Raw genomic sequence first — 27276 nt, forward strand, 5'->3', positions numbered from 1 at the left:
TTCCACCACCCTGCCCCCTTTTACAACATGTGACCACCCCCACTCCTAAACTCTTTTTCTTTCTTTATTTCTCTCACCCACAAACGTGCATGCTTTATTTCTCAGTTACATGAATGCAATGTTTTAGGCTTATTACTTAACCAACAGGCTCAGATTTACATATATTTATGAATCTGATAGCCTTTTTTTAAACTAATTTTTAATGTGTCTGCTTTGAAAAGGGTGGAATCACATTTTTAGTTCAGTTGCACCCATTTCCAGATGAAACTGCATGCAATTGGCTCGACGGGATGTAGCAAGAACGAAACAAAGTCTTTGGCAAATCATATTAAAATCAACTTTTTATTACTCTTTTGTGTTTGTGTTTTTTTTTATTCGTGTTTCCACCCAGTCACCTTCTGCTTTACCCGCTCATTATCTGCAACTCGGGCATACTTAGGAAAGTAAAAATAAAAAAGAATAATGAAAAGAACAAGGAAAGGAAAAGCTGAATCCTTCAGTAAGGGGAAACTTTTTTCCTTTTCTTACTCACCACCAAACCAGGAATGTTTGTAGAATGTGTTTTAGCTACAACCACTGATCAAAAGTTTTGGAATCTGTAAAAAAAATGTTTTATTTATTACATTGTGACATTAAATATACAATATATATATATATATATATATATATATATATTTATAAGAGCCTTGCCAATGGCTTCCACAAAAATATCAAGCACCATAACTGTTCTCAACGTTGATAATAATAAGAAATGTTTCTTGAGCATTCACGCGCCACCGTTTGTGATGAAGGACAGTTCCAATAACGGTGTTGATCAGGACTAAATCAGCATATTACAATAATTTTTGAAGGATCATGTGACACTGAAGACTGGAATCACAGGGATCCATTACGCTTTTAAAACTAATAAAAAATAAAAAAAACATTTATTTCAAATTGTAATCATAAGAGACTTCCTTTAAAGGTGCTCTATGTAACTTTTAGCGGCCTCTAGTGGTGATGTTTCAGATTGCAACCAAATTTTACAAGAGCGCTCGTGCTCGAACTCATAGACAATACCGTCTATTACGCAAATATCTCGGCGAATACTAGACGGATTCGGCGAGCACCGAGCTCGTTGGGACCATCTAGTCGAGCTGAAAAGAACCATATAAGTTCCATAGTTTTTGGTGGTGTTTTCGCGGAGATATTAGCAGAAAACCATCGGGTGCGCAGCAAATTTGCGGACGCCGGTGACGTCACGATCTCAGAAGAAAATCGCTTGTATCTCTGGAACGCAAAGGGGGGGGGGAGGGGGGAGGGGGGAGGGGGGGTCCCAGGGGAACCCTTGCCTGAACGCTAGAGTGGCGGGCCTCGGGGATGCCCCCTACCGGATTGCCGTTCGCTGGGACCCCCGATTTCGAACGGCTATAACTCGGGGAGCCGGGCGAGTTGGACATCGGGGGTGGGCTCGTTCGAAAGGCCCCGTCCAGCACTACGAAGGATTAGTGTCTTGGAAATATTGATCAAAGATTGACTGAGATATAAGCCGAAAAACGTGCGCCTTTAACCGGACGTAACTCCCTGACCGTCTACAATAGACTGTATGGCCCAATCCCAAATGGCACACTTCATGTGCACTTTCGGTCTTGTGGACTTACAATGGCTGCCGCGTGCGCGTGTCCGTTGAGTCCGTGAGACCGCAGTGTGTCCCATTTGTCATTTTTAGATCTCAGAAGGGTGCTCGCTAGCGCCCCCTCTGCGGTCGATTTGCGCCCTTGATGCGCACTTTTGCCGAGCCCGCGCTGATGCGGACTCCACAGCAGACTTATTCCCGACATTCAAAGCGGCGTTACGTCATGAAAGTGCGGACTCAGAGGAAGACTGCGAGTGCTTAGGGTTCCATTTGGGACAGGGCCTTCATAAGGAGAGAGTCTCGGGAGCGTGCATGCACGTCACATCCGTTGGATTTCGCGGTAAATCCGACCCGGAGACTTCACATAGAAATAGGAATACTGGCCTTCAGAGGTAAAAGCAAAACTCGACAAGTGGATCATTTTAATGTGTGATTACAACCCCTTCACACACAGGCAATAAAAAAAGGATTCATTTTAGTAGAAAAGTTACATAGAGCACCTTTAAAAAAATTTTTTTACCAAACCCAAACTTTTTAACAGTAGTTTATAAGTGAGTAGAATGAGAAAGTAAAGACAAAGGTTCTCTCATGAAACAAGCAGTCAGAAATATACACAACAATGGCGACCTTAATGATTAATAGGGCAGAATATGATGACAACTCTTTGACGGAATGTGTGGCATGATGACCTATATGGTAATGCTAATTATAGGCAAATCATTTAAAAATTGTGTCAAACTACAGCATTTTTTCTTATGCAAAAAGAAAAAAAGGCTGTAGTTTGATACAATTTTTAAATGTGCACTCAGAAACATCATACATACACAATCAAAAGGGAATCTTTTATTTCAACTTAGTATTTGATATAAAGATATTGCAATGTTAAGTTAAATATCAATTAGATTTTTACTTGACTTGACATACATGAGTCATCTTGTTTTCTGTGTCTGTAGACTAAAGCAAAGATAGAAGGCTGTGAGATGTGTGATTGGTTCGGGTGAGGTCAGATGTTATGATGGATTAGTGGAACACACACCCTGCGACATGCTACATTTAAATTAATTTTCTCAGCAGATTAAGAAATCATTTTCATGATTGGCCTAATTTAGTTGGTGAGAAAAGGCAAAAGAGGGTGAAGCTACAGGAAAATGACGTCCTGACAACACTGAATGACAGACAAAAACCTTCCCTCTTCTTTAAATTCATGGAATTCTGTTGCTTGCAAAAATATTTTTTGTTTAGCCTATACACTTACTTTTGAATGGCTGTCGGAGAAAGTTGCTTTTCCCCCCCACAGAATAGCGTAATATCTATCTAAAATGGTTAACCCTTGCCCTTGCTAACCAGCTAAACCTAAACTCCTACTTTAACCAACCAAAAGTCCTTCAACTGTCAATCTTCTGTTTGTGCTCTGTAGACAAAATGCAATTCCAAACTCAGCCACTAGGGAGGGCTCAAATCCGCCACAAACTGGGAAACACAAAACAGACTTACCAGAATGTTGTTAGTTTACCGCTAGCACATGTTTTTGCTTAGTAGTAGTAGTATACTTTATTATCCTCGGAAGGAAATTTGTTTTGGACTACATGTTGCTGCATATACATATAAATATACCAAAAAAAAAAAAAAAAAAAAAAACCTTAACTTCTTTTCCACTTCAGCTCTCAGACAGTGTTCCTCTCATGATTCACTGGCTCAGAGCATTTAGCATTTGTATCCATCTTCCAGAGCTATTAATTCTATTCTACATTTCACTCTGCTAATGCTTGCAATGCAGCATGTTGCAGGCATCCAATATTACATATTTTCAGATTGCTTAAAATTTCTCAATTTCTCTTTATTACTGTATTTTACTGTTTTGCAACCGTTTCCACTGTGGCATAGTGATACATGGATGTGGTAGGCTGTATTAAAATTGTCTTCGTCTATTACGCCTATTAACACAACTCCTCCATTGTCTGTTTTCACTCACCTAAGGACTGTTTATGTAAAACATCTCCCTCCTTCAGTTCAGCACCTTTACTTACAAAGAAGGCTTTCTCCTTTGGTGAAACATTTATCCAAAAGCAAACAGATGTTATGCCTACCTTCACATAGCTTGTCACTCAGTTATTTCTTATAAGTGTTGTCATAGATTTACCCCCTGGTGCCTCAAAGGGAGAACCAGTTGTGGTGCAATTCTTCTTTTAAAAAATCTGTTTTAACGACAGTCACCTGTTTTTGCCTTCAGGACACCCCACCCTTTTTTATATAACAGAAATACAGACAATGCGCATGAAGAGTATTCAACCAGAATTATACTGCTGAAAACTCATGCCTCAAGCCAGCAACAACAGGTCACCAATGGCTAGCTGCTGGTTTGGGCTTGTTTGTGGTTGTTACACTCTTACACGAATGAAAGTGATTGAAACGCATTCCAGGAATCATCAGTATTAATATGAAACAGTAGAAAGCCCTCAAGGAGAATTATGTGTATTATTAGGCTACTCTGTGTCTTGTCCATTCCCATTTTACTTAATGTTATACTCTCCTCTGTGGTTTATTTAGGAGCACAGTGAATTTACTAACAATTATTAATATAATATTATTCATCAATAATTAATGAATATATTCTTCATGAATAAAATAAGTCACCACTCTTCTCACTCAGACCCATTTATTCATGTTATAATTTTATTAATTTATTAGTTTTACAGGCTGTGTGTATATTTGCTGAGAGGTGACTGAGGGTCTGATATGTCAGGACTACTGTATTTACTTCTTTATGGCGTCTGCCAGAGAATAGATATGCAGTTATGTTGTACTTCGTTTATTGATTTTTGTGTAATCATGTTGAATCATTAATTCCAGAGAGAGTTTCGATTTATATCTTTTTATTTTATTTTGATGTGCATATATATTCAGTTTTGCCATCATAGGAATAAATTAAATTAAAAAATATCTTCAAATGAAAACAGGTATTTTAAATTAATATTATGCTTTTTGATCATTTTTGATCAGATGAATGCAGCCTTGGTGAGCATAAGAGACTTTTTGAAAACATTAAAACAAATCTTACCGACTTCACACTTTTGATCAATAATGTATATATTGCTAGCTATATAGTCAAGTGTATATATAAGGTTTTCTCTCCGTTTTCCCCCTCCAGGTTTCTTTGTAGACTGTTGCGACTGTTGATAACTTGGCAGTGAGTCCCTGCTGGTATGCATAGTCTTGCATTGTGCTGCCAATAACTTGCAATATTCCTGTAAAATGCGATTTTTGTTCAATAATTTCTCATTTTGTGTATCATAATATGTCTAGACTGTCACATCTTATCGCATACAGTTTGCATACAAGTTGTTTGTTGAGTTCAGCTCGAGTTCCTATACAGAGTCTGTCTGACCATAGGAGAGATTCCTCCTCGCTAGCAAAAGTAACAGTTATTGCACGTTTAAATCTAATCTTACAAACGAGTGCCACGTCTACTACTGTCTGTCTACACGGCAAACGCCCGGTATTAATTGTTTTTCTAATGTCACGACAAGCCGCTCACAATCACTGTACCAGTGCTGTAAGTTTTCTCTCACCTATAAAGAAAAGACAGTAAAAAGAAAAACTTTTTTTAATCTGCATTAACCTGCATTAGCAGAGGAGAAGCTGCAATGTGTCTTCAGTGGCATGTGACCTTCATGAAAAAGGGGAACAAAAGATTTAGACATGTTTATGACAAAAGTATATAGACCTCTTCCCTATAAATTACTCAGCAACAACACGAGCATGATACACGTACATAATGAATATAAATATCAAATATTGCCTTAAAGGCCATAACTTATAGGTATACCCTTTATTTCGATGGTGCCCTTTAGACATTCCGTTGACTATAAATAACGCTTACCTACATGTCAACTAACTCTCATTGGAGTATTCGTAGACTGTTAGGGTTAGTAGAATAAGGGGTGTGGGTTGGTAGAAATTTGGGAAGCTGTTATTTTTAAAGGGACAATCTATCTACTAATGAACATTTTGTAATCGTTTACTCACTCTCATGTTGTTGCAAATGTTTATGCATTCCTTTCTTCTGCTGAAAACAAAAGTTGATATTTTAAAGAATGTTGGTAACCAAACAGTTTCAGTTCCCATTAACTTTCATTACATTGTTTGTCTATATGATGGAAGTCTATCCAAAACTCCTTGGTTACCAACATTCATCAAAATATCTTCTTTTAAGTCACAGTTAAAGGGTTGGCTGCAATTAGACTGTAACTTAGCCAGAAATGTGCACCCAGCAGTTGAAAGTCTTGGACTGTTATCTTTACAACAAGTTGGATGGATCAACCCATTATGCCTTTTGCCTCTGGAAAAGTGCAACATACAACCAACCAATGGAGTGTTTGTATGGAGGCAGCTACGAGGGTAAATCAGACTTGTTTTTATAATGAGTTTAAAGGGTAATTGTTTTTGCATTTGTTGATAGTGGGGACAGGCTCAAGTCAGCAATTAATGATCCATTCTAAGAGGGTGGATATAGAACTAAAGCTGTCAAATATCATACGTGAACACTCATATATACTGGTCATGCACTCATGAAATGTTATACACTTTATTTTGTGCAGTTATAGTTTTTTTTTTATTCTTAATAATTGACATAATATTTTGGCTGGTCTTTGATTCGTTTTCTCTGATTGGCTGATCCTGGATCTACTGTTTCTGTGCTCTCATATCAATTAATGATGCAAAGTAAAAGTATAGATTTGATTAATGGTGTCTTAGCATGTTCAGATTTCACCCAAAAAATTACGTACGTTTTGGAGTGTTCTAAGCATTTCCCCTTTGCTCAGGGATCTAAGTGAAGCAGTTAATGTATAACTGTATGATTGTCCTTTTGACGTTCAACCCCATAACTCTCCATACATATCTTGAAAATTGTTTCTTGACCAATAAGCTGGTCTTGAGCCACTCCCTGCACTCCATATAAGAGTTTGAGGGCACGTCTGTCATCCCACCACTCCGACCCCTCAACTCTCTGTCCTCTCCAACTCTGACTTCTGTGTTGTCCAGAGATGCTGAACACGAAGAAAACCGTGAGGTCTTTCAGCAGTCACTCCTCAGCGGGTGTGAGGAGCAACAGGCGGACCCCCCTCACCCGTTCAGGGATGGTTTCGAGGGAAGGTTGGGGCTCCAGTCCTGTTCTCTGCCCTCCAATTACAGCTGTAAAGGTCAATGAAAGTCTTCTGGCACCTCTGAACCTGGAGATTGACCCAAACATCCAGGCCATTAGGACTGACGAGAAAGAGCAAATCAAGACGCTCAACAACCGCTTTGCTTCATTTATTGACAAAGTAAGTTACTTCCTTCATCTTGTCTTCATTTTAACCTTTTGCGTGGACCTTTTATATTTTCACTTCTAACCGAATGCATGTACATGTGTGTGGTTCATATGCTGGTGTGAGGAAGTATGTGGTTGTAATAATACGTCAGGTCCAGTCCTATCAGTGTCATATATTATCAGGACCCCCACTTCACTGACTTACCTGAAGGGGCAATGTCCATTCTCTGCCATAAACACACCTTTGTCGTTTTTTGGGGCAATATCAGTTTACTATCAGGTGCAATGGCCGCTCCCTTATGCATGCCTTTATTGAAAACACACACACACCTATCTGTGCACACATCTTTGAACTCACATAATCTGTGAGGTAAAGGACAGAGAGACATTTGCACTTAGGCTGCATTTATCATTTCATTTGAAACTCTGCATGACTATTTAAGTGAACTACAAAAAAATAGAATTTCATCTTATTTAAATTTTATTGCAAAAATATATATTTTTTCTCAAATAGTGACCATTTACAGTATCTAAAAATAGAACTATATACATAGACCTCAGTCAAAATAACTTAGGCAAATTTTAAACAAGGCTGTACAGTGAAATATATAGTATACAGAGAAGCACAGTGTGTTGAATAGATTTTACTTGTTTAACATTACAATTGTTCAGCTGAGGAAACACTTTTAGTGGATAGAAACTCCATAAAACAGTTCTGATAGTTATGAGATATGAAAATTACATTTTTCATCTAGGTTTGTGCCATTGGAATGCCATTTTTCACTCACAGCCTTGTTTTCATTTGGGTTAAATTCAACACACCCTGACAAAGGTTTATACAAATTTTAATCTAAATCTTGAAGTGTTGAAAAAAAGTTAATTTAATGTCCATGTCATTTGTCAACTACCCATATGCGTTATATTTTATCATAAAAAACCTGTAAATTCTCTCTCTCTCTTCTTGTCTTTCCCCAGGTGCGCTTCCTGGAACAGCAGAACAAGATGCTGGAGACTAAGTGGAGTCTCCTACAGGAACAGACCAGCCGCCAATCCAGCATTGATATTATGTTTGAGAGCTACATTACTAACCTGCGCAGACAGCTGGATGGTCTGGGTAATGAGAAGCTGCGTCTGGAGTCTGGGCTGCAGGACATGACCAGCCTGGTAGAAGGCTTCAAGATCAAGTGAGAGCATTGGAAACATCTGCACAAATCTTGCGTGTTTGTACATTAAAGAGTTTAAATGTACAAACTTTGTACATTTGTCCTCAGGTATGAAGATGAAATTAACAAACGGAATGATTCTGACAATGAATTTGTGCTGCTTAAAAAGGTCAGCACAAAATAAGTGCTCACAGATCAAATACTTTTACCCCTGGTTTCACAGACAAGGCTTAAACTAGTCCCAGACTAAAATGCATGTTTGAGCTGTTTTAACTGAAAGCAACTTGCACTGACAAATCTTAAAATATGTCAGTGCCATTGTTTTGTCTCAAGATGCACACCAGTAATGTTTTTTTTCTAAGGCACATTTATAATAGCTACTTTAATGCCCTAATTGAACTAAGGCTTAATCCTGGCTTAATCTAAGCCCCGTCTGTGAAACCAGGCCATAAAAATTTGACAACTAGTTTGAAAACTAATTACCATAATTCGATTATTAGAAATATATTTTGTACTGTTTTATGTTTATGTTAGGATGCTGATGGTGCATACCTGAATAAAGTGGAGCTGGAAAGCAAATTGGATTGCCTAACAAATCAGATCAACTTCCTTTGGCAGATTTACGAGGCGGTAACATTCAATCCCTTCACATTTCTAATAAATCTTTTCCTACAGTTACATATTCACTTTGCAGATAGAATGTATTAAGTTAACTGATAGTAAAACATAACTCATAAGAGCTTATAAAACTTATTGAGTGTAAGAAATGTAAACCTTCAAAAATAGTGGTAAATGGACGTATAAACAAGATTCAGAATGAGTGTTCTCTTTCATAGGTTCACTCAACGCTGCGGAAAGCGCAGTGGGATATTCTCTGAATGTGCCGATTGTCTGAAGCCTTATAGAATCACGCCAATTCATTGGCTGATGGCGTCCGCGCGATATTGCTCCGCCCCGACGCTCTTACGTCGCATCATTACATATTCGCGCGCGCGCCATCTGCTCCTCAGATTTCTCTACCTTCAGAACGAAGCGGTCACGTTGCCCTTTGCTCGTGATTTTTCTGAGCTACATCTAAGGATTATTCTCGGCGCTTCTGCGACTGTTCAAGCGGAACTCTGTTTCTCCTTACGGTGAAGTTGCCATGGATGACAGACGCTGTACTCCGCCATGTGCTCGTTACATTGCTAACGACGACCCACACAGTAAGTGCGTTAAGTGTTTGGGTTTTTCACATGCATGTGAGGCAGTTATAGGATCGTCTAAATGCAAATTCTGTGAAAATTTGTTGCTCAAAACCCTCAAATCGCGGCCTTTGAGAGGGAATCATTCGTCTCCCCCTGTCGCGCTCCCGAGGCCTCTCGAGGATCCGCGACATGGGGTTCGGATGTAGAGCTTGAGGATGTGGAGTTCGAGCAGACGAGCCCCGCTCTTTCTCTCCCTCCCTCCCCTCGGCACGCGCGAGGCATGCCAGTCGAATTTTCACACGATTATTTGCGCCCCAGCCCGGGAGCACACGACGCGGTTTCTTTCGGGCTGGAGGAAATACTTTTTACCGAGGCTTCCGACTCCGAGGATTTCGGGCCTACTCTCGCCGACGAGGTTATCCCGCCGAGCGGCCAGGAAGCGCGGGCTACTGCGGCCTACGCTGAGCTCGTTGACGTGCTTTCGCGCGCTACGGAGAAGCTCACTATTGATTGGCCCGACGAGCCACGTGAGTCTCAGTCGTCGAAACTTGACGAAAGGCTTCTCAGTGGCCCTAATTCTAGGCCTCAACGGAGGAAGCTGCCATTTTTCAGTGATCTGCATCATGAGATCTCCAGATCCTGGAAGCAGCCTTTCTCTTCGCGCCTCACTAATGCGGCTGCTGCTGATTTTACCAACCTGGTAGGCTCTGTGGAACAGGGCTATTCCGCCATTCCGGCGATTGAGGAAACTTTAGCTTTATTGCTGCCGTCGTCTGCGCCGTCCTGGAAGTCGCGCCCCCTCCTCCCTTCTAAAGCATGTAGGACTACTTCCTCTCTCATTGGGAAATCCTACATGGCGGCTGGGCAGGCAGGCATGACCCCGCACACTATGGCCATTCTTCAGGCCTACCAGGCGGACGTCCTGAAGGAAATGGACGAGGGCGACGGCGTGACTCCTGAAGCGGTCAAGGAGCTTCGTAAGGCTACGGATTTAGCCTTAAGAGCCACCAAGCATACCGCACGCGCTATAGGTCGCTCTATGGCTGGTTCTGTTGCGGTGGAGCGCCACTTGTGGCTTAATCTCACGGAGATTCGTGACAAAGAGAAGGTTTTCCTCTTGGACGCCCCCATTTCTCAAACGGGGTTGTTTGGTGAGGCGGTCAACACAGTGGTTGAGAAATTCCGCTCCTCCAAATCCCAATCGGCTGCGTTCAGACAGTTCATGCCCAGGAGGGCTAGGGAACCTTCTGCTCCCCCCCCCGGTGCGACCCAGAGAACGTCCCTCTCATAGACCGGAGTTCTCTTCCAGAAGAAGCGAACCGGGGCATCCCCCACCTACCACGGTTTGGGGAGCCCGCGGTCGCCCGTTTCCCCGTCAACGGCCTCACAAGCGCCTCCAGTTGAAGCGGTCCGACAAACCGACTGCTCCGGCGGCCCAGAGCCGTTCCTGACCTTCCGGACAGAAAAAGGAGAGCTCCTCTGCTTCCTCAAGGTTGGGTCAGACCGCACAAGCGTTTCTGCCCACCTCCCAGCTCTCCTTTCCTTGCCCTGTCACCTTCGCCACTCAGAGTGTCTCGAAGTGCAGGTCATATTTCACCTTCTCTACTCAGTCCGGTGCGGGAGGAAGGAGACGCTTTCTGCTTTCTCCCCTCACCCCCCACACTCTCTATAACTGCCGGCCGCACCCTCGGAGGCACTTTCCGTTTTCCTCCGGAGCAGGCGGATCTGGTCACCATGACCCCAGCATCGATGCCTCCCATCACGTGCCAGGACGCCGATGGCCCTCCTGCACAGTCAACCTCTTTACTCCAAGAGCGTCAGCACGGCACCCTCACTCAGGTATGTCGTCTGCATTACAACATCCCTCCTCCTCTATCACATTTCCTTCCAGAGTGGGAGCGCTTACCAGGGGTATCGTCTTGGGTTCTTCGCACAATTCGGTTCGGCTACACTCTTCAGTTTTGCCGCAATCCCCCCTGTTTCAACGGGGTGTTTCCTACTGTAGTAGACAGCGCCACTCAGGCTTCTGTACTTCAGCAGGAAATCTCTTCCCTCCTTCTCAAAGGAGCAATAGAGGAGATTACTCCAGGGGAAACCGAGCGGGGCTTTGACAGCCGTTACTTCCTGGTCCCGAAGAAGGGCGGCGGTTTGCGTCCCATACTGGACCTCCGCCGACTGAACTTCGCCCTTTACAAAGGGAAATTCAAGATGTTGACGCTGAAAGCTATCATATCTCAGATTCGGCCAGGGGATTGGTTCGTGACGATAGACCTAAAGGATGCTTATTTTCACATCCAGGTTGTACAGCGACACAGGCAGTTCCTCAGGTTCGCCGTTGGAGAAAGGGCGTTCCAGTACAGGGTCCTTCCCTTCGGCCTATCTCTGGCCCCAAGGACATTCACAAAGTGCATGGATGCAGCTCTGGCCCCATTGTGGCTCCAGGGCATCCGTGTTCTAAATTACCTGGACGATTGGCTTATTTTAGCCCAGTCCAGGAAGCTAGTGGCCCACCACAGAGACATCGTTCTGAGTCATATCCAGTCTCTCGGTTTGAGGTTGAACTCAGAGAAGAGTGTTCTTGCTCCGGCTCAGAGCACCGTTTTCTTGGGGGTGAACATGGATTCCGTTCTCATGTAGGCCCGCTTGGCCCCTGCACGGATTTCCAGCTTGATGACATGCTTGGCTCGTTTTTTGCTAGGCCATCATGTGTCGGTGGGCACCTGCCGCAGGATGCTGGGCCTTATGGCTGCGGCCTCCTCCGTGCTACCGCTGGGCCTACTCCACATGAGACCCTTCATGTGGTGGTTGAAACTCTCAGGGGTTCGACCCTCCGGGTCAACCCTTCGCCTACTAAAGGTATCGCGCAGTTGCTTTCGAGCCCTGTCAGTTTGGCGGGACCCTCTTTTTCTTCGGAAAGGGGTCAGCATGGGTGCGGTATCTCGTCGCCAGATGATTACGACAGATGCCTCTCTCACCGGCTGGGGAGCGGTTTTCGAGGGCAGACCAGCGTGTGGGGTCTGGACCGGAGAGGCTCTCTCTTGGCACATAAACTGCCTGGAGTTAAGAGCCGTTTTTCTGGCTCTGCATCATTTCCTCCCTCTTCTGGAGGGTCACCATGTCATTGTCAGAACAGACAACATGGCAGTGGTGTCTCATGTGAACCGGCAGGGAGGTTCTCGTTCGCGCACCCTAGACAGGCATGCGCGTCACCTTCTCCTGTGGTCTCAGAGCAGATTCCTATCTCTAAGAGCGGTTCATGTCCCAGGGGTTCTGAACCTCGCAGCAGATTTTCTGTCGAGACAGAAACTCAGATTGGGGGAATGGATGTTGAACCGCCAGACGATGGCCCTGATCTGGGAGGTTTTTGGAGAGGCGGAGGTGGACCTCTTTGCATCTCAAGAGTCGTCCCAATGCCCGCTTTGGTTCTCCCTGAGTCCCCTGGCCCCATTGGGGATAGATGCGTTCGCTCACCCTTGGCCAACGCAGAAACTCTATGCCTTCCCGCCCATCAAACTGATCCAGGCGGTCTTGGCCAGAGTGAGAGAGAGCGGAGTCCGCCTCCTCCTGGTAGCTCCGTTCTGGCCATCTCAGCCATGGTTTTCGGAGCTAATTCCTCTACTGGAATCTTCCCCCTGGAGGATCCCGGTCAGGGAAGATCTGCTGTCCCAGCTACAGGGCAGGATATGGCATCCTCGCCCAGACATGTGGAAGCTGTATGTTTGGCCGATCAGAGGCCGTCGGCATTAAGCTCTGGTCTCCCAACTGACGTTCAGGAGACCATTGCGAGTGCTAGAGCCCCTTCTACAAGGAGATTATATTCTTCCAAATGGAGGGTGTTTGAGACTTGGTGCTTAGCACATGATAGGAGCCCAGTTAACTGCCCTGCTGGTTCAGTACTGGAATTCCTGCAGGAGAAGTTTGCTGCTGGAGCAGCCGCTACCACTCTCAGAGTTTATGTCGCGGCTATTGCAGCGCATAGGGAATCGGATGAGATTCCCCTGGGCAAATTAAGGTTAGTTTCTGCCTTCATGCGTGGGGTGAAGCGCCTGAAACCGGCTCGCTCCCCTAGAGTTCCCTCATGGGATCTTTCTGTTGTCCTAGAGGGTTTGACGAAAGCCCCCTTTGAGCCCTTGGAGTCAGCTCCGGAGAGGATTCTGACTCTCAAGGTTTCTCTTTTGTTAGCTTTGTCCTCATTAAAGCGGGTGGGAGACTTACAAGCTCTTTCTGTTAGCGAGTCTTGCTTGGACTTTGCCCCTGGCCTGGTCAAAGTTTCCTTGAGGCCGAGACCAGGGTATGTCCCCAAGGTTCTTTCCTCAACTTTCCGCTCACAGGTAGTTAACCTTAACGCTTTCCACCCTCCTCCATTTTCGTCTGGGGAAGATAGGAAGCTTAACTTGCTCTGCCCAGTTCGTTCTCTCAAGATATATGTAGACCGCTCAGGCGGTTGGAGGAAATCTAACCAGCTTCTGGTTTGCTTCAGTGCTAGCCGCCGTGGGCTTGCTGCATCAAAGCAGAGGATTTCTCACTGGGTCACAGAGGCTATCTCGTTGGCTTACGGGGTGCGTGGCTTGCCTTCACCTCTTAGCATTAAAGCACATTCCACCAGAAGTGTAGCATCTTCTCAAGCTCTTTTCAGAGGAGCACTTTTGGAGGATATTTGTGTTGCGGCAGGCTGGTCCTCTCCGCACACTTTTGTAAGGTTCTATAGCTTGGATCTTGACATGACCCCGGGTTCCCAGGTTCTTTCTGTTTGAACTCATTTCGGTCGTTGTCTCTTTTATCTACCAGTTATAAAAGCGCTCTAGCTTGGCGAGTTTGGTAGTCCGTTCCCACTGCGCTTTCCGCAGCGTTGAGTGAACCTATGAAAGAGAACGTCTCTGGTTACTTGCGTAACCTATGTTCTCTGAATAGGGAACGAGACGCTGCGTTAGCGGCCAAGCTCCTCGCGCTGCTGACAGTTTCTTTTCGGCAGAGAAATCTGAGGAGCAGATGGCGCGCGCGCGAATATGTAATGATGCGACGTAAGAGCGTCGGGGCGGAGCCATATCGCGCGGACGCCATCAGCCAATGAATTGGCGTGATTCTATAAGGCTTCAGACAATCGGCACATTCAGAGAATATCCCACTGCGCTTTACGCAGCGTCTCGTTCCCTATTCAGAGAACATAGGTTACGCAAGTAACCAAAGACGTTTTCAGTAATTCTTGTTCCATGTTTATAGGAATTGCGTGAGCTCCAGTCTCAGATCAAGGACACGTCAGTTGTTGTAGAGATGGACAACAGCAGAAACCTGGACATGGACTCCATTGTGGCTGAAGTTCGTGCTCAGTATGAGGACATTGCCAGTCGCACTCGTGCTGAAGCAGAGAGCTGGTATCAACAGAAGGTGAGTTAACATTCTTGCATTGTGTGTGTGCATGTCACAAATCAGACATTTTTAAACGATTTTATTGCATTGTAATATATGAGCTTTTCTAAATATGCTCTATTTTTTTGTGTATGTGTCTGTACATGAATGTTCATGTCTGCTATAAAATGTTAGTATGGAGAAATGCAGTTGACGGCAACCAAACATGGGGATGACCTGAAAAGCACAAAGGCTGAAATCGCAGAGTACAACCGAATAATTGCACGTATACACTCTGAGATGGAACTTATAAAGGGACAGGTAAGAACTCTATTCAGGGCCAACTGTCAAAAAAAAAAAAAAAAGATTAATACTTTAAAATGTCAGTAAACAATGCCCAGCATACTTAGAGCTTGATTATTTTGGGTGATATTTGACAATAAGGTAAAGCTATAGGCAAAGTGTATTATATGTGAGTTAATCTCAGATGATCTCAATTAATCCCAGTTGATCTCAAGTTTTATGTGCCAGAGGGTGGGAAGGATGTAATCTTTTGTCTCCTCTTATTTTAGCATTCAAACTATGAGGTGCAGATCAAAGAGGCAGAAGAACGTGGTGAACTAGTTGTGAAAGATGCAAAACTCCGTCTGCAGGAGCTGGAAGCAGCTCTTCTGAGAGCTAAACAGGATATGGCTCGACAGGTGCGCGAATACCAATCATTGATGAACATCAAACTGGCTCTGGACATTGAGATCGCCACCTATCGGAAACTCCTGGAAGGAGAAGAGAGCAGGTGGGTGCAGCTTGAGACATCAGTGCTTGTTTAATATGAAACTTTAGTGAATCACAATGGACTCCTATATTGACGTCATGCACTTTCCGTGTGTTCCTTCACAGAATGTATAGTTCATTCCAGACTTTCTCCATCTCTAAACCAAACTGTGAGTTTCTTTAGGCACATAAAGCATGTCTTTTAATATACATGGTTTTAGACGTATTTCACATCAGCTACCCACATATAAAACGCTGCATTTGAACAGCATTTGTGACTGTTTTATTTCCTTTTTTCTTAGCTTTGAACTACGACTTTGAAAGCAGCCACTTCTCATCCCAAAGTGCTGGGAAAGATGTTCATAACACAGGCCTGGTTAAGAAGGAAGTCACGATTGCTAAGGGTGACAGCGCTAGCAGCTTCATCGGCAGCACTGCCACTGTTACCAAAAGCACAAAGACCACCATCATCACCAGTGAGAACAAACTTGCAGCTATAGAGGGAAGTATGATGGATAAGTCTGCAGGCAAACTAGAGGAGGATGTTTTTGAATGATGGAAGAACAGATGAAAGGATTGTCTTGTGTACAGGGCCCAGGATCAGATTTTTATAGGTTGGCCTCCACCCCCTCCCCTGGGCTCCATTAGCATGTCGAGTTAGCATCTGTTTCTAAGGTGTGGCAGATCAAAATGAATTACAGTTATACAGTATATCATATTAAATATGTTGTATATTTTTAAGGCCCTACGACCAACTCATATATTCTCTTATTTCTATTTTGCTCCATATAACTAAAAATTACTTAATATCTGTCACTCTAAGTACATTAAAACAATTGGAGAAACATCCTTTGTGCACTTTTCTGATTACGATTGTGGCCTATATTCAAATAAAGTGAATGGAGCAAAAAATAAATAAATACATTTCCGACCATGAGTTTTGAAGTCTTTATGCTTTATTTTATGTACTCTAGTCTAAAAAGCCTAACACTGATGCAGCAGATATATAATTTTGTTTCAAATATGAAGAAAATGTATTCACATGTATGACTTTATAGGGTCTGCTTGACAGTGATTGTGACGTTCCTGGATTGACATCTTTGTTGATCCTGGAACAACATCAATCAATCAGATTTGAGAGACAAGTTTACAGTTTATGTCAAGTTTAGGCTTACAGCCAGGGTTTGGTGTTCCTACATCAGTGTTATTCACCTATCATTTCCTTTTGATTTTAGTGATACGTAACGGGTAGAGTTATGTTTAGGGGTAGGATTTGGTTTACGACTAAATTTTCAGACAAGAATGTTGTTCCAGAATCAACAAAATATGTTGATCCAGGAACATGTCTTACTTGGCAAAATCATGGTGACACTCCTTGACAGTCAGTTATGAAGTAGGCTAGAATACAAATGAAGTGGTCAAGACTGTATTCAGTTGATTTCTCTATAGAAAAAACCTGTGATGCAGCGCAATAAAACTACTTTCTTTGAGTTTTTACACATCTGCAGTTCAGCAATTTACTTTGAATTTGCCTATTTGAAGGTGAACCAACCTTGATGGGACTTCCATTCTTAACCAACAGGAGGGGTTAGTTAAAAAAAAAAAAATTAGTTTTTAACTTTAAAAATGTATAATGTAAAAAATAAAAAAGTGATATCTGGAACTCAGTGAGTCTTGTAATAACTGCATTTATGACAGCGTCTCCTTCCCTTTTAGCTAACACTGCCGGGTTTGCAGTCGTAAGGGAATTTAGACTCGACACCAAGCGGCAACATTCTAATCTGAAAAATGAAGCCTACCCGGAAGTGCGAAAAACTGCAATACATCGAAAATCCGCTAGAGGGAGGTCCCAAAAGGGAGCAAATCTCCATAGACCCGCATGTTAAAAGTTTTCACAGCATAAATTCATGTTTTTACAGGTTGGTCCCATGGACTTTTATTGTATTTTTCGATATGTTCCGAGTGCCTGACAACTGTGAGGGGGGTGAATTTTTTTCTAACTCGGTAGTTTAGATCGTATTTAGATACAAAATGTATGACAAATAAGCGCGTGATTGACAGCTGATAACGGGCTGCGCCGAGTGGACTTCCTGAAATTTGACGTCTCGGCCATGATCTGACACAACACATCATACCACCTCTGTATCCTTTCTGAACATTTGTATTTGAAATATCATAAGATTTTCCAAGATGGCACCGCCCATACCCCCCATAAACAGCCTCAAACCCGTTCTTCAGAAAGTCTATGGGTGACGTCACAGACGCTTTGTCCATATTTTTTTACAGTCTATGCTCGACACCTATGAACTGGTGTAAAACTCAAACTGCTCAGACCTGATTTACCTAATCCTTCACAATCATTTTAGCACTATTGAATTATTTTAGAAATAACCAATTACTTTTACAAATCTATTAAATTATTATACTTACATAGCCTATTATGTATAGGCTAGTAGGCTATGCACCCATGATGTATTAAACTAAAGAAACTGACAATAGCCCTATTCGGACGGTTAGAGAAATTTGTGTTTAGACGCAGGCCTACTTTTGCGATTTTAATCCCGTCCCAATCTGCTAAATTTGTGTTTTTCTCACACAACCTCTGTAAAAATTCCAGGGGAAATTACCTAGCCTACTGTTTTTCTTCCTCTGAGAAATCTAATGAGAATGTCTGTGATTGCTGATGTTGATGTTGTATTATCCTAACGCTTCTCCTCATGTGTTTTGACCTACCTGAGCTACCGTCTGCGCACCAATCTTCGGCAATGCTTTAATTTTAACTTCGTTTCGATATGCATGCTATCCGACGAAAACAATAACATATACAATTAATAAATAGAGCCAAATCGCGGAAACTTCGAAGACTGCCCACTTTTATAGGCTATGTCGGGTAAGAGTAAGATACTTTCCTAGATTTCTCCGCTCACTTATTTAAACAGCCACTGCTCTAAACTCGTGATGTTTACTTTAATGTTTTTTTTTTATATAATAAATTTGATCCTTCTGTCCTACTTGTCACAGACGAAATCACAGACGTCGAGTGATAAGAATTGTAACTCAAACGTCGTTTAGAAAACTAGTCGCGTCCGAATAGTTCTAGGCCTATTGTTAAAATTAAAAATTAAAACCTGCCCTTATGGTGATAAATTGTCCTTGTGGTGGGGACAAGTCACAATAAGTTGCACTGGAATTTCTCAAGTCTTGCCACAACATGCACAGAGCTATTTTGCTCTCATGTTTCTGTTTCATGTGCCCTCATTGACTCTAGCTGTGCAGTTATTTAGAAGTTATTACTACGATGAGATAAAAAGCAGTTATTGTTCTGTGGTTTGTTATACAATAATGAGCAGATAAGGTGAGGTAAGAAAAATGTAGTGAACCCTTGTAGAGAATACCACACATAGCAAGCAACAGTTCAGTGGATGCTTGATTTTGGTGATCCATTTTGACACATGTCGGCCATAGGTGTTTAACCTTCTTTCTGAGTTGTACCACACCTAAAAAACACCAACCTAACCAGTCCACTCAGATCCAATCTACCCTCCCCCACACCCCTCTTGCAACACATCCATCTTTATTCACTCTGACTTTCTGCTATCAACAGCTGCAATCTGTTCTAGTTTTTCTTTGTTTGACCTTTCACTCCTCCCTTTTATTGATATATCATATTATTATTTTTATAATCTCCTGTCAAGTAGTTAAAAAACCTTCGCTCTTTCTTTCACTCTCTCTATGTCAGTCTCTCTCTTTCTGTGCAGGCATCAACAGGCCGATACTTTTTTTGAGGATATCAACAGAAACTCAAGGGATTACAGGGCTGATGCTCTGGTCAAGCCTCTCCATAAGCCTCCTAAATCTGCACTCATTCTGTCACATATTGTTCCTGAATTTCATTTCCCATTTATGGATAAGAATTTGCAGTTTTTCTGAATTGCTAAAACGCATTTCTCAAAAACATCACCCACTTTCTCAAAACCTTAAACACAAAACCAAATCTTCAAACTACATTGAGAGAACTTCTGACTCTTCTGGTAAAATCAAACAATTGCCTCAAAGACATTTTATCTGTACTCAAAATCAAATAATGCTTTCCAATCTTACACACAGCCAGTCAAAATTTAAACACTACAGATCATTCATATAAATCAAAGAAATGGAGAACATAGCATCTAGAGCATGCAGTTACAAAAAAAAAAAAAGTATATTGTAACAGTAAACAAAGTTTGCAATTACATAAAAAAGTATAGTAATTGAAACTTACAGTAGTAAGGTGAATAAATTGTATACTGTATACACTGCAAGTATGAATATTACTGAACGTCTGTATTTTCAGCACTTGCATACTGTAAAAATACAGTAGTCCAACTGCAAAAGTCAAAAAGGTTTTGCAACACTAGTGCATCACAGTGCAATATGTGTTTTAGTGAGTGATGATTCTTTTCACAAAAAACCACCCAAACTTGTTTAAGGTTTTACAGAAAGAGTAATTTGGCTTTTCTCACGTAGTAAGCTTGCTTGGTAACTCACCTGGTACAGCACTGATTTTGTGATGCAGAAAGCTCAGTTATATGATTCCTGTGAAAAATGAGTCAAGATAAAAGAGCTCGGAGACTTGTAGAAACAAGCTAAAATAGCATGGTTGCACTTTTGTTTCATGTATGGGGAGGGTTTGATGTAAGTGGAAAGTTATTTACATATAACGCGATAGAGCATTAACCATTTAACGACATTCACCAGACATTCATTTCCGATCTGCCATGTTACAACAACTAACGTAATAAATTGTTGCCAGATTATCGTTTATAATTATCGGCCCCGCACCGTATGGACTGAGGACAAGGTAACGTGGTTGGGGGCTTGGGTGGGTGCTTCTGTTAACTCACAATGAGCCCCGCCCCATGTGTTTTTCCAATGGTTTGCAAAAAAACATACGTATAGTTAGTAGTTACTTAGTTTAACATAGGCCTATTAGAGACACTTAAAATGTGTATAAACCATTTAGAGCCAAAAACCTGCAAAGATTTACAGTCTGACTTTTTTCATCATAAATTGAAAGTGTGCTGTTTTTATCTATGTCTAATATCTATTTCTTCATTAAATATTGCCGTAACTCAATGTGGGCAGGTCTATTCGGCCATATTACATACCACATTGCAAGTACATTTGTGAGATACCTATTAAAACATTCTTAAAACATTTTACATGTTCAAAATGACCTCAATTGACACCTTAACTTCACTTTCGCATGCACACACACAAACTGCATGAAATTGCAAAAGACATAATGCATATACGTGCAACTTGCACCAATATGCGAAAATGGAGTGTGTTTGTATCTCTGTTTTACTTTTTTTTTTAAATGCTTACGCACTAAAAGTGGTTCTTGAGCATTCACTCATATACCTAATCTTCAGACCAAGTCTGCAAAACTGCAAGCACGTTATATGCTTTACACTCAATTTGCATTTGTAAAACAAACTTTTTGCAAAATGCTATACACAGTTCTCTACATTAGACACGCCATTCAAAACTAACAGCTCTTGTGTTGCATGTAGAAAACACTGCCATTTAAATGCCACAATAATTACCCAATTACCTACACCCAACGATCATGTGTGAAACACTTCTACATAAATATAACATAAAAACTCAATGTTTTGAGAAACAAATACATTTTTGACCCTTGCATTTCTGTTTATTTTGAAAATGCATACAAGTCAAGTCCCCTTAATTTCTAGCACTTTGCACAATACAGATTGTTTTAAAGCAGCTTCACAATAGTAACAAATTCCAATTCTGCTTTAAAGCAGCTCTAACAAGCCAATAGTGTCATTATTCAGCTCAAGTTCAGTGTTGATTCAGTTTAGTTCAATAACTGTAAAGTTTATCAATTGTGCGTACATACTGTATGTCCAGTGTATTTGTGCATGTACATGTAGGCCTATATGTGTGACAAACGAACAAAACACACAAGATAGTTGTGTTTTACATTTTTCACATCTGTGTGTAGTTTGGCGTGTGGCTAATCATTTAATGGTTTGTGTGTGTTATGCAAAAACACTTTTTAGAAGAGTTAAAATAGTTTTGAATGAAGTGTTTGTTTTTGCAAAAGATGTGTTCATCTCTGCCAATCACAATTTGGAAAATTAGGCACTTTAATAATAATAATAAGTTTTATTTGTAATGCACTTTACATTTAAGACAAACCTCAAAGTGCTACAGGTAAGATCATAGAAATAAAATGTAAAAACATCAATGTAAAATATAGATAAATAGTGAAATGACATTATTATACAAGGTTTAAACTCATAAGTTCTGCTAAAAAGTAATGTTTTTAGTCCTTTTTTAAAAGTCTCAATAGTCTGTGGTGCCCTCAGATTTACTCATTACTCATTCTTTCGACAGTTCTTGTGGTATCCCTCCCTCTCCTCAACTCCATCTCCATCTTTAATTTACAGTATAGTTCTGTCTAGTATTCGCCATATTTTCACAGCACTTTGTACAGTTGTAGTTCCACAGTTTGTAAATAAGTACATTCACATGCAGTATTATAATTACAGCAGGTTTTTGTATAGTCGAGCAACAGTGTTCATTTCTCTGTCCGAGTATACATGCATAATTGAATGTCTTTCGGAGCATGCCCACGAAATAAGACCCAACTATTATGATTAACGTGTATACTTGCTGCATGAAGCCGAGCTATTATTGCATTATCTCAGTCCTGTTAGTACAAATGCACAAAAAATGTATGGGTACAAATTTAGTTGGTCTAAAGTGCTTAAATGGTATTTTAAAAAGGTGAATTATTGCTTTAGTCAAATTTTAAATCTACCCTTTAAATGTCCCTTCCATTGCAGACAGCAATCAAAACCTAATTACCTCTTTCTTAATCACTTTGATAAACATTCTCAAATGTGAATCTGTGAAACACAATACACAGGCTAAAACAGACTTGATCTAGGGCAGGAGGTCAGTGTAGAAAGAAAACAAACTGGAGAAAGCCCACTTATAGGCTGCTTTTTGTAAATACATATGTAAACTGCTGCTATGGTGAGAGAGAGAAAGAGAGAGAGAGAGAGAGAGAGAGAGAGAGAGAGAGAGAGAGAGAGAGAGAGAGAGAGAGAGAGAGAGAGAGAGAGAGAGAGAGAGAGAGAGTGTGTGTGTGAGAGAGAGAGAGAGAGAGAGAGAGAGAGAGTGTGTGAGAGAGAGAGTGTGTGAGAGAGAGAGAGAGTGAGAGAGAGAGAGAGAGAGAGAGAGAGAGAGAGAGAGAGAGAGAGAGAGTGTGTGTGAGAGAGAGAGTGTGTGTGAGAGAGAGAGTGTGTGTGAGAGAGAGAGAGAGAGAGAGTGTGTGTGTGAGAGAGAGAGAGAGAGAGAGAGAGAGAGAGTGTGTGTGAGAGAGAGAGTGTGTGAGAGAGAGAGAGAGTGAGAGAGAGAGAGAGAGAGAGAGAGAGAGAGAGAGAGAGAGTGTGTGAGAGAGAGAGTGTGTGTGAGAGAGAGAGTGTGTGTGAGAGAGAGAGAGAGAGCAAGAAGTTGTGTTCAGCATCAGGGCCCCTCATTAAAATTACCAGAACCTGTTGGTAATTTTAACCCCCCCACACACACACACACACACACACACACACACTTCGAGATCCGTGAAACAAAAACAAAACAAGGACAATTTCTTTACATTATACATTTGCGCAATGTTTACTGACATGCTGGTATTTAATTCCTTTTGGCCATATAGAAATACAGATACTATTTTCATTTTTTATTGAGGCGAAAGTGTTTTCAGTGCATTTTTAGAGTCATTGCACAGTGGGCAGAGCACATGCTGATGGCTTGACACTTTCTCTATTCTGTCTACAAATGTAGTTGAGGAAATGCATAGTTCTTAAAACCTTTGGAAGTACTCATGAAAAACTGCTGAGGTTTGTCTGCAGAACAGGTTGCTTGCAAGATCACACAGAGACAAAAGGATTATGTGAACATTTGAAAATTCTATTGTTCATTTTCCATTTCTCCCAGCAGAGAAATTTAATTTATTGGCTCTGGATTTGCTTTTTGTCTTTCTCATGTTTAAGGGCCTTGAGTAACAGGTTTGCTGTTTCTTGCATTCCTTTTATTTTGGCTGCAGGGGCACGTCAAGCATCTTTTCTTTGTCACTCTCATACTCTTAATTTGCATAAGCTGATGGATATTTCTGACAGGTGTGTCTCATTCTTAAGCTGTGCTAAACAATGAAAGCTATTTCAGCTATTCTGCTCCGTTCTCACAATCAATTGCCCATTAAGTGTTAAGTCCACCCGATACTGGAATGAAACTTGAGAAACCAACAAACCAAGGAGCAGAAATGACTGGCTAAAATTTTCTTGGTTTTAGGACTGTTTCAGTTGCATTAGATTTATTTTAGTTAACACTTCTGCATTTATTTACAAATCTGCAACACTGCAAGTGATTCTGCAAAATTCACTCATGTGAATGCAATAATGTATACTGTATAGGTTTTAGCCACATAGTGCATAATGCATATAGTGGGATCCAAAAGTTTCAGATTCAGTTTCAGTGACTGACCATGTAAACTCCTTTGTACAAAAGGTCAGATTTAAAAAAAATATATATTTTTAAATCTTAAGATGTTCTTTGGATCATTCTCAAGTCATTCTGGATAACATCATGTTTATTAAACATGAATATGGCTAGTGGTGTGTACTCTATACTATAAAGTAAGGTAAATGGAACATTCCTTTGACCATACATATGTGTATGAGGTCAATGTGTTTTCAACACAAGACTGTTGCTGCAAGCCTGCCAGAGCTGTTTGTGCATGTGTGTGTGTGGTCCAGGTATTCCATATGTTGTGGGGACCAAACGTCCCAACAATAGTAAGAATTTGACATTGTTGGAACAAAATTCCCATGAGGAAAACATTTTTCATTACAGCTGTTTTAAGCAACTTGCACTGATCTTAAAACATGTCAGTGCCATTGTTTTGTCTCAAAATGGACACCAGTAATGTTTTTTTCTAAGACACGTTTATATAAAAGCTACCTAAATGTCCTAGTTGAACTAAGGCCTAATCCTGGCTTAATCTAAGCCCTGTCTGTGAAACCAGGCCAGAATGTTTTCCATATAGGGATCCACCGATATGAGCAATTTGGCCGATACGATAACCGATAATTCTTTATATTTGAAAGCCAATAACCGAAATATTGGCAGATAAATCAAAATACAAATTTGTATATAATTTTTGAGAGCCTGATTATGAAACCAAAAATCTCACCATTAAAAGCCATGTCTCAAGCACACAATTATAATGTTTTCATGATAATTTTATGTAGCTGCACATGTTGCACTTTACTGTATTTTCCTTTTTTGAAGGGATTCAAATTATATTTCAAACAATTAAAAAACATCATGGAGAACAGTGCGCATCTGAAGTGTCACAGCTGAATGAAATAATCCATTATATATTGGCTTTAAAATATCGGCTAAATTTTCTTATTGGCCCGATAACGATAACTTTGAAAGTGATAAAATATCGGCCGATACCGATATGCTATTTATAATAAAATCATTATGCCTATGGAGAATCCTCATAAAACACAAACACACACCATGTGTGTGTTTGTGCGTACATGTTGTGTAGGTAGGTGTGTGGGCACTTGTGGAGTCTGACAGATCGGTATAGATAAAGGTTCACACCACAGAGAACTTAGGCACTCCCAGCATAATCAATATTACTGTCATATGACCTTAATGCTTTCTTTTTCTTTTCTTTTTTTCTTCTTCTGTTGCATGGGCGAGATCTTAGAAAGATTAAAGATCTTATAAAGGTTTGGAATGTAACATTAGGTGTTGTTTGTTTTGTGTAACTCGTTTTTTTTCTTCAATCTGGTTAACCTTTTAAACACGGTCACACTTTAAGATACACACATCGTCTTGTGACAGCTACTTGTATAGACTTAGTTTTCTTAGTTGTCAATGCTGAAAACTGAAGGAGCTTATTTAGTGATATTTCCCTTCTGCCAGAAGCGCTAAATCCTCACACTTGTCTATTTTTGAGACAGTGGTGGCTTTGTTCAAGGCCTGTCAGCTAATCAAACTTCCAGTGTCCCATAAAGGCGAGTGTAACCTGTATGGGTGTAGATGTGTGTGGAGGGAGTGTCCACTTGTCCAAACACATACCCTCATCACTATTTATGTAGTGGCACATATGAGTGTGATAAGTAGTATACTTTTTTATATATGCAGAAGTGAGACTAGTAACCCCCTCGACTCCACCCGCATTTTATGTGTTTGGATGACTGCACTCAGAAAGAGATAAGCTTGAGGAACGCCTCAGCATGGTATGATCCACACCCTCGAGGCCTGGATGGAACATTCACTAACCTGTCAGTTTGGGTAAAACTGTGTGTCAATGTGTCAAACAGATTGAGAAAGTTTCATGTCACATTTACATGCAGTACAGATACACATACCCACTTAGACACTACAAATATTCACAGAAATGAATCTGTTGTGCCTGTTGAAAGGTTACAAAAGAATTGCATGTGATTGGTTGGGGCGGATTGCTGAGAGATGTTACTATAAGACTGTCCACTGGCATTGTAATTATGTCATTTAAAGGACTTGTTTTATAGATTAGAAATCAATTATTGCATATGGACTCAAAATGATCACATTAAGTAGTGTTTCTAATCCAAGCATCTCATTCTGCAATTTTCTATTACAGTGATTTAAAAAAAAAGGTAACATTTTACAATATTGTTCATTCACGTTAGTTAATGCATTAGATTACCAATGATCTTTTAAACATTTTAAAAAAATCTAGTTTACTATTGTTCCCGGTGAATTCACGTTCCTTCATAATAATGTTAATTTATACTATCTGAACTGTTAAAAAATGTATTATGTAACTTTCATTTAGATTTAAAAATGCTGTAAAATTGTTAATTTTCATACCTAATACTTTAATGTTACAAATTAACATCCAATATTTGTGCTGTGCACCCAATTATCCATTTTAATATGAAATTATTCTAACATTCAGTAATCGTACCAGCCTTTATTAGTTCAAAGAATGACCAAAAATGAAAGGAGTAAAGTGGACTAAAAAGTTCAAAATCTCACAGGATTATGAGCGATCATATTTAGGATTCTTCCGTTAGTTTTGATTGACATATTTTGCATCCTATCAGATTTCATCTTTTAACGGTCACGATTATGCTCTGTTTATGAATTCCATACCATGACCAAACCATGACATTAATGCTATGCACAAGATCAGGAAGATCAGGCCTTTCCTAACTGAGCATGCAACACAACTTCTCGTCCAGGCCCTGGTCATTTCTAGGCTTGATTACTGCAATGCTCTTCTGGCTGGACTTCCATCATGTGCAACTAAACCTCTACAAATGATCCAGAATGCTGCAGCTCGTCTTGTCTTCAACGAGCCCAAAAGGGCCCACGTCACTCCTCTGTTCATCTCTCTGCACTGGCTACTCGCTGCTCGCATCAAGTTCAAGGCTTTGACGCTTGCTTACAGATTGACCACAGGTTCAGCTCCCTCCTACTTCCACTCACTACTACAAGTCTCCCTACCAGAAGCCTACGATCGGTCAATGAGCGACGGCTCGCGGTACCATCAGCGGGGCACAAAATCACTCTCCAGAACATTCTCATTCACGGTTCCATGCTGGTGGAATGATCTCCCCACCCTCATCCGGAATGCAGAACCCCTGACAGCATTCAAAAGACAACTGAAAACTCATCTCTTCCGGGAGCACTTAACATAACATAAAAAATCAAAAAAAATCCTTTCCTCTAGTCTAAATCCTCGCTTGCCTGGCTTATGCTACTACGAGCTATGTCTGAACTTTGTATTTTGAGCACTTCTTG

The 27276-nt window shown here is 41.1% G+C and overlaps 2 protein-coding genes across 2 annotated transcripts in view; both read left to right on the forward strand.

Annotated features, from left to right (window-relative positions):
- Positions 1–25537, forward strand: part of scn8ab (sodium channel, voltage gated, type VIII, alpha subunit b) — a 119558-nt gene extending 94021 nt beyond the window's left edge. The window contains exon 28 of the transcript XR_008807373.1: positions 25525–25537. The gene's annotated coding sequence lies outside the window, so the exon portion shown is untranslated. The remainder of the gene's footprint in view (positions 1–25524) is intronic.
- Positions 6508–16240, forward strand: zgc:158846 (uncharacterized protein LOC100009654 homolog). Its single transcript, XM_056253915.1, has 9 exons — positions 6508–6939; positions 7902–8110; positions 8198–8258; positions 8624–8719; positions 14497–14661; positions 14818–14943; positions 15195–15415; positions 15520–15563; positions 15696–16240. Exons 1-9 carry the CDS (start codon positions 6661–6663, stop codon positions 15947–15949), a joined length of 1455 nt encoding a protein of 484 aa, XP_056109890.1. The 5' UTR covers positions 6508–6660; the 3' UTR covers positions 15950–16240.
- Positions 25538–27276: the final 1739 nt, after the last annotated feature.

Source organism: Rhinichthys klamathensis, unplaced genomic scaffold, assembly GCF_029890125.1.
Source record: "Rhinichthys klamathensis goyatoka isolate OS25496 unplaced genomic scaffold, OSU_Roscu_1.1 h1tg000109l_1, whole genome shotgun sequence".
Lineage (NCBI taxonomy): Eukaryota > Metazoa > Chordata > Actinopteri > Cypriniformes > Leuciscidae > Rhinichthys > Rhinichthys klamathensis.

Excerpts from the sequence above, each read along its gene's own strand:
- zgc:158846 (XM_056253915.1), top strand. The coding sequence starts at position 6,661 with ATGCTGAACACGAAGAAAACCGTGAGGTCTTTCAGCAGTCACTCCTCA. Across the intron at positions 8,259-8,623 it reads AATTTGTGCTGCTTAAAAAG|GATGCTGATGGTGCATACCT; the intron begins GTCAGCACAAAA and ends TGTTTATGTTAG. Across the intron at positions 15,564-15,695 it reads CTCCATCTCTAAACCAAACT|CTTTGAACTACGACTTTGAA; the intron begins GTGAGTTTCTTT and ends CTTTTTTCTTAG.